Below are 8,390 nucleotides of genomic sequence, written 5' to 3' on the forward strand. Positions count from 1 at the left end.
TTCTAAGGCAGAAGAATGGAAAAGGTTAGGCAATGGGGGTTAAGAGACTTGCCCAGGGTCACACAGCTAAAAAGTGTCTGAGGTCAGATTTGAACCCAGGACCTCCCGTTTGGGCCTGGCTCTCAAACCACTGAGCCACCCGGCTGCCCCCTATGATATATAATTATGTGTGTATAGATGTGTACATACAAATTCATGTGTTGTTTCAGAGCTCTCTCCCTTTCCAGTTTGATATAGCAAATGAAGGAGCCAGAAATTTCTTTTCTCATGAAAAAAAATGAAAGAAAGAAAAAGCTAAGGGCTTAATGGGGATGGAAAGTAAGGAAAGATAATGATTTGATTCTGGATTTTTGATACTTAACTAGTTGCATCATCTTGATCAAATTATTTCACTTCTATGTGTCTCAGTTTTCTTATTTATAAATTGGAAATAATTCTTGAGCTACCTGAAGCAACTTCATAGGATTTCTGTCAGGAAAGTACTTTTTGTATATTTACCAAAATATATGTGGATTGGGACTAGAACTGTGACTAAAGGGAACTTCTAAGTAAGGAAAATCCTGCAAATAGAACTCCATATCTTCTCTGTATCTAAGTCTAAGAGATTTAGAATACTGAAAAGTTAAACATCTTGCCCAGGATCAAATAGCCAGAATATATCAGAGGAAAGACTTGAACTCAAGTTAAGAAAGAGAGAGGGACAGAGAGACAGAGAGACGGAGAGATGGAGAGAGAGGCAAAGGGAGGGAATGAGGGAGAGAGAGAGAGAGAGAGAGAGAGAGAGAGAGAGAGAGAGAGAGAGAGAGAGACAGAGAGAGAGAGAGAGACAGAGAGAGGGACATAAAGAGAGAGAGAGACAGAGACAGAGATAGATAGATAGAGACAGAGACAGAGACAGAAACAGAGACACAGACAGAAACAGAGACAGAGACAGAACAGAGAGCATAGACAGAGAAAGAGAGCTTAAAATGTGAATCAGGCCTATGAAAATGTAAGGCTAATTTGCTGATACAATTCCTCCTTTGACTGGAAGAACCACAGACATTCTATAATAAGATCAAGTGTGCTAACCAAGTATTAAGGGGGAAAAAAGCCTTTAATTGGCTGCGGAATTAGGATTGGGATATATTCAAAAGCTATTAGTCATCCCCTGCTTGGCTCTTCCTTCCTAGAAGCTGATCAGATGAGAGAAAATGAAGTAACATAAGAGCCCTCAAGCCCTCCTCATCTAGCATGTGGCAAATGAAGACAAGTCTCTCTGATTTATATCTTAGCATTTCTTCTTGTTTTAAGTGAAGACATTTGGAAGTGGAAGTGGCCATGTGAATTTCACAAGGTCAAAAGAGCTAGTAGCCAGGAGGTCCAGGAAAAGAACCTTTTTTGATCAGAAAATCCAGCATCTAAGGTACTAGGAATAACCTTTAGGATTAGCCCAGAAGTAGAATTGTAGAATACACCATCCATAAGTGGGCCAGATTTGGAAGTATAACTGGGATAGGAGTTAGAAAAAGGAGGAGTATGTTCTATGATGAAAGTGCATTATGTTTAACAACTAAAGGTCTGTGGGCATGTTCTCCTCTATACCACTCTTTCAAAGAAATAAGATGTTATAGGGGAGAATGTCTCCAAGTATTAAAGTGAAATGTTTGCATCTCTGCCCATGCTATATCACCACAATTGTGTGAATTAAATATTTAGGGGACTCCAATTCCCAAAAAAATATACTTCACTAAGTAGGCTAGCATAGTCATATATTTTAATTTGCCATCATGGCAGGCAAGATTCCTGACCAGATGAACTTATTGTATGTGACATGTCTGCTAAGATAGGGTTAAGCAAAACCCTGGTCAATAAAAACATCTTAGAGGAAGAGTATAGACTAAGCTTAAAAAGCCAGCAAGAGAAGTGAGACACTCTGCCATTTTTTCTTGTGGAACCAGTTCTTCCTCTGGTAAGCTCTTATCTAATCTTATGATCTCTAAGAACTTGGGACTTGGATCCACATGGTTGTGGTTAGGGAATTTGGAACCTTGGTAGACACAGCTGAGCTCACAGATTTTCTAGGTGGATGGCTTATTTTTTTTCTCTCTTCACAATCAATATTTATAAATTTTTATATCTCTGAGAGTAATTTTAATTATAACGATAAATACCTTTTCATTAAAGCTAATTGGTTTTCACTAGTTAAATTTGTGTGGGATGAGATTCAGTGTGTAAATCTCAGAGTACTATTTGGCTTGCTTTAACTTCAATTTTCAAGACCCCTTAGTATTAATATTACAATTCCGTAGTCTAAAACTGACCTGCCACCCCATAAAAGTTTTAGTTTTCCTGATCTATTTTCAAAAATATTGAGAACAGTTTATCTATATCCTGGGAAGAAAGTCATGTATAAGATAAGCTGAAGGAAGAGAGAATATGGAGTTTCAAAATTGTCATTATTGTCTCTAGGCTGAAAATCCCATGATAGTCGCAGGTTTTTCTTGATCATGGGGGTCTTTAGGGGTATGTATTGTTGAAAATCATATGCTAAAGACTGTGAACCTCACCACCACCCCTTCTCTGGATTAAATAGAGGGGAGTTGGAGAATCTTGCCTCAGGATTATTATAAAACTCTATGATTGTGCCTAGAAGAAAAGAGGACATTTTTGCACTGAGCAAGTCACTTTTGTGGGGCAGGGTTCCTTTTCCTTACCTTTCCCTCCTCCTCCTCCCTCTCTGCTGCCCACTGTTTTCTCCAAATAAAAAAGTTTTTCTCTGCCAGCATCTTATCAAGTCTCCTGTCTGCTCATTAGAGTGATTCATGGGTGAAACAACCCCCCACCCCCAAATTCCACTCCACAAAATTGAAATGATATATTGCATATTGCCAGTTAACAGTTGGCAGAATATCAGAATGAGAACTTGAACTGATAGTATACATGACTTCCAACTGTTGGGTACCCCTAGATCTTCAAACATGAGTTACAGTTGTTTGGGCTATAGAAACATACATTTATCTGACTGATTCACTCCCTTATGGTTTTCCCCCTCTCATTCCTTCTCTTCTTCCTCTCTGCCTTTCTTCTTCCCTTTCTTTATTTCTTAATTAAGAACCTTCAAAAGGCCCCTCTCACTTATAAAAGAATGGGAGAATGAGTCAGAGAATTTTGCTGTTACATAAAAAAACACCTCAGTTTGTATATGTAGTGGATTATCATTCTCATATCAGATTCATGCAGACTATGTAAAGTTGAGACTTTTATGCATTCTCTAGGTCCCCAACAACTTGTACTCTATTCTTATTTAAATGAACTTATTAATTGCTCATTGATTGGGTTTTGGTAACTTATGAATAGTTCTCTTTTTATTTCATATTTGTTATTTAAAACACCTACTCTCTTATGTTATACTAGTGATGATTAACCATACCTTATTCTTTTCTTTGATAGGATATTTAGTTTTAGAGGTAAAGGGAACATGGAGATTACTAAATTAAATCTCTTCATTTTAAAACAAATTAATACAAAATTAAAACAAAGAAATGACCTACCTAAAGTTATACAGGTAATAAATAAGTCATATAGGCAATAAATAAAAAATAAAGTTATCTAGCTAATAAATAATAAATAGGCACCATCAGGATAGTAAATAGAAAGAGTCACACAGAATCAGAAAACTGGGTTCAAATCCTTCCTCTGACAACTTAATACTTATGTGACTTGTGTATAAATCCTGAATTTTCCTAAACTTCAGTTGCTTTATTTGTAATATTGGGGGGTTCGACTAGGTACACAGCCTTTGAATTCCTTTCTAGCTCCATATCTTTGATTCTACATTGCTTCTAAAGACTTCTCATTTTAAATCTATGGTACTATAATTTGAACCCCAAACCTTTAAATTTAAATCCAGCGACTGTTCTACTAACACCTGAGTCCAAGCCCTTCACTTGAACTTCTGTTGTGCAAAATTATCTGATAGGTACATTAGTCTACTAAGTATCAAGGGGCGCTCAAGGGTAGCTGAACTAAAGATGCCTTTGGATCCCACTCTTCTCTAGCAGAAAACCTCCCATTTTATTACAGATAGGAGAAATGGAGTTGAAGTGGAATTGTAAATCTTAGCACCCTAGGGTCCTAGAATATTTTAATCTACTCCTGAATTATAGCATGTTTTTCCCCCTCCATACTGCCTTAGACCAAGAAAAATAGGCAGCTGTCAATAATAATATTACTAAATGTCACTGTTTATAACTCCTGGCTAAACACATGAAATTCTAAGAAGAAATATTCAATTTTGAAATCTGATCATTAGTGAGAGGATTCCAAGGCATTATCATGAGGACTGTAAATCTATAGAGCATTAAGAGAAAATATAGTGCTTTGCTTTTTGTAATTTGTCAGATTCTCTCATTAGCCTTAAAACAATTCCCTAAGGTCTTTATCAAGGTCTTCCAAAAAATGGCTACTGCCCATATGCCATATAAGCATATATTAACTTTCATCACATCCTCAAACTATTCCTCTTCAAATGCTCCATGATCTCATCAATCTGGGTTTTCTACTCCTGTTTACTATCCCCTGCATGTATTATTATTTTCATCCATCCCCAAGTTTTTGCTCATGATATTCTTTATATTTTATATTTTATCCCTTCTCCTTCTCTGGGTGAGAACATAATCCTCCTTCCAGGCCTACTTTAAATGATATTTCTTCCAAGAGACCTGTCCTCTCAATGGGTGAAAGTTGTATAACTCCTACTTAAATTAAAGTAATTTCTATGGCTTATATTTATTTTTCATATTGTATTTGTGTTATAATTATTGGTGTGCCTATGACATCTTCAGTACTGGGATCATTCTCCCAGTCTCTTATTTAACTTTCTATCCTTTAGTATGCCCTATAGATTTTTGATACACGATTAATATTCAGAAGAGTAAGGTGCAATATTTGGAATCAGGGGACTTGAGTTTAAGTAGCACCTCAGTTATGACCTTCCTTTGTGATCCTGTATAAGCAGCTTACCTTCTCTGAAACTCATATTCCTCCTCAATAAAATGAGGTGATAGGTATAGAAGATATGGCTCCCATTGCCAAGTTTTGTATTAAACTTGCCTGGACATAGTCTTTTAAATGTTTTTAAAAATAATATTCCCTTTGATCTTCATAATAAACCTGTAAGATAAAGTGGAACAGATATAATCCCTATTGTACAAATGAAGACATAAAGTTTATAGAGGATTTAGAGCCAGGAATAACTTTAGAGGACACATTTTACAGATGAGAAAAATGAACTTCAAAGTGGCAAATTGAATTACCTAATGTTACAGAGTAGTAAGTAAAAAAAGGTGAGATTGGTACGCAGGTCCTTTGACTTCTCAAGCAGCATTCTTTCCATTATGCTAAAGATGTTATTATTTCTGGAAAATAAAATTACTTCTTACAAATTTTTAACTCTACATGAAGAGGTGTTTTTGCTGTTGCTTAGTCATTTTTAGACATGTCTGACTCTTTATGACTATTTGGGGTTACTGTGACAGCAGTGCTAGAGTGATTTTCCATTTCCTTCTGTAGTTTATTTAACAGATGAAGAAGCTGAGGTAACAGTATTAAGTGACTTGCCCACAGTCAAATAGTTAGTAAGTGTCTGAGGCTAGATCTGAACTCAAGAAGATGAGTCTTCCTGAGTCCAGGCCCAGTGCCACATCATTGCTGGGATAAAACATTGATACTGATTTATGGAGGAAACTAGATGAATCAGTGGACAGAGCATTAGTCCTAGAATCAGAACAACTAGATTTCACTCTAAGATTTAGAATTGGTTTGGTTAAATATAAGAATTAAAATAATCGAATTATGGTTGCTTTATAATTAATTAATAATTAACTTCTCCAGTCAAAATTACTGTAAGCAGCTTTTATTTACAAGGTAGAGATATTAAAGTGGGAAATATAGGAAAGAGGTAGAAAAATCACCTAGGTACAAATACCCTAAATCCTAATCTTAAGGCCTCCAAATCTCAAATGCAGATATAAAAGAGAGTCTCAGCAGAATTCCAAAGTCCTAATTAGGAAGCTGAAATTCAAAGAACCAGGAGACTCTGAAAAGTTAGCCAAGAACTTTCAGCTCACAGGCTAAGACCTCCAAGAATCTCACCAGACATCAAGATGAAGAGAGTGTCCCACTGAAACGTCAAAAGAGAGATAGGGTCTACTCAACAAAGAACCAAAAAAGGAATCTCCCTCAATCTTCTTGGTCTTGTCTTTTATAGTCCTTTTTCTGTCACTTTTTGTCTCTCTCCCACTTCACAGGAACAGATCACAGGGTCTCAGTTTGCCTAGCACTGCCCATGGTGGGTAAGTGACTTGTGAACTCTCTTGCCTAGTGACCTACCAAGTGTTAAGTAGAGGCATTTCAAAATCTTAATTGATTAAATTAAATGTTGCTAATTGATTACATTAAAAATAAACAAAGAGAGGACAGCTTCTGGAAAAGGGAAGAGCCACCAACATGGCATGGGGGGGGGAGGGGGCGCGGTGCGGGGCTGCAGCAGCAGTTGCAGGAGATGATGGAGATTGTCAGAAAGGTTAAGTCTGAAGAGTCGGGAGATGAAGAAGGAAAGAAACATGGAGCAAATCTGGTCTCAGAAATCAGTCAGCAAAGTCTGAAAGATGATCAGAACCTCAGAAACCTAGAAGGAGAAGGCCTCAAGCTCCCTGTGGATATGGAAACGGTTCACTTGGATGAACATGCTGAGGATGTTGATCTAAATCATTATCGAATTGGGAAAATTGAAGGGTTTGAAGTCCTGAAGAAAGTGAAGACCCTCTGTCTCCGTCAGAATCTAATAAAGTGTATTGAGAACTTGGAAGAGTTACAGAGCCTTCGAGAGCTGGACCTCTACAACAACCAGATGAAAAAGATTGAGAACCTGGAGGCATTGACAGAGCTTGAGACTTTAGACATTTCTTTTAATCTTCTGCGAAACATTGAAGGGATAGATCAGCTCACTTGTCTAAAGAAACTCTTCCTGGTAAACAATAAAATCAACAAAATCGAAAACATCAGTAATCTCCAGCAGCTAAAGATGCTAGAGCTTGGATCTAACCGAATCTGGGCCATTGAAAACATTGACAGCTTGACCAACCTTGACAGTTTGTTCTTGGGGAAGAATAAGATCACCAAGCTCCAGAACCTGGATGCCCTCACCAAACTAATTGTGCTCAGCATGCAGAGTAACCGGCTAACCAAAATTGAAGGCCTCCAGAACCTGGTGAACCTTCGAGAACTGTACCTCAGGCACAATGGTATTGAGGTCATTGAGGGCCTGGAAAACAATAACAAACTCATAATGCTGGACATTGCATCAAATAGAATAAAAAAGATTGAAAACATCAGCCACCTCACAGAACTCCAAGAATTCTGGATGAATGACAATCTCATTGAGAGCTGGAGTGACTTGGATGAATTAAAGGGGGCCAAGCTTCTCGAAACAGTTTACTTGGAGCAGAACCCTCTGCAGAAAGACCCCTGGTATCCACGGAAAATCATGCTTGCCCTCCCTACCATCCAGCAAATCGATGCCACATTCGTGCGGTTCTAAATCTCCTTCCCCTCCTCAAAGCAGTGCCCCTGCCACTTGTTTTTAATCCACCTCTTGCTCCCGAAATTTCCAATTTACCAACATCTACAAATCAAATGGCCAATAGAAAACCACTGACTGATCACATAAATGTGTATGACACACCCTCTTACTGGTTTTGAGATGTTATTATTATTAAATCTTGCAACACCCAAAAAAAATAAATAATTAAACAAAGAGAATTCAATTCTCTCTTTATAAAACCCAGCCTCAAATACTTTCTCAAGCATTTAATCTTTGTTTGCCTCAGTGTGCACAATTATATAATAGAAGATAATAGAAGCACCTACCTCACATGGTTGTTGGGGTAATCAAATTAGATTATGTTGGTAAAGTGCTTAACCCAGTGCTCAGCACCAAATAGGTGCTATATAAATATTCATTCCTTCTTTTTTTTCTTAAGACAAATGATAGAGAAGGGAAAGACAATTTTCAAATTTATTGGTCATTCATATCAAAGAATAAAATATTTTATTAGACTTTTACCAAAGACAAAGAGGAATTATCATCAATAAACTGGAACCATGAGAGAAGAAATGGAGAAAGAGAGATGAATATGCAACCACTCAAGGGAAACAGTAATTCCAAATATGCTAGAATCATTAAAGACAAATTTTACTCAGTTTATATATTTTGATATGATTTGTCCTATTTACTTCATTCTTTTATAGCATAGTTTCACATAATTGTTTAGAGCAGCATGTCTTAACCATATTAAAAATGTCAAGTGATAAAAAGCTCTCCATATTGTGGGAAAGCTAATTATTAT

General features: G+C 37.0%; 1 protein-coding gene across 1 annotated transcript; it reads left to right on the plus strand.

Moving 5' to 3' along the window:
- The first annotated feature begins 1,183 nt into the window (after nt 1-1,183).
- Nucleotides 1,184-7,582, plus strand: LOC123249574 (protein phosphatase 1 regulatory subunit 7-like). The gene is made up of 2 exons (XM_044678640.1): nt 1,184-1,198; nt 6,692-7,582. The coding sequence occupies exons 1-2, from the start codon at nt 1,184-1,186 to the stop codon at nt 7,580-7,582; spliced, it is 906 nt and encodes a 301-aa protein (XP_044534575.1).
- Nucleotides 7,583-8,390: the final 808 nt, after the last annotated feature.

The sequence above is a fragment of the Gracilinanus agilis genome, chromosome 5, assembly GCF_016433145.1.
Source record: "Gracilinanus agilis isolate LMUSP501 chromosome 5, AgileGrace, whole genome shotgun sequence".
NCBI classification, from domain to species: Eukaryota; Metazoa; Chordata; class Mammalia; order Didelphimorphia; family Didelphidae; genus Gracilinanus; species Gracilinanus agilis.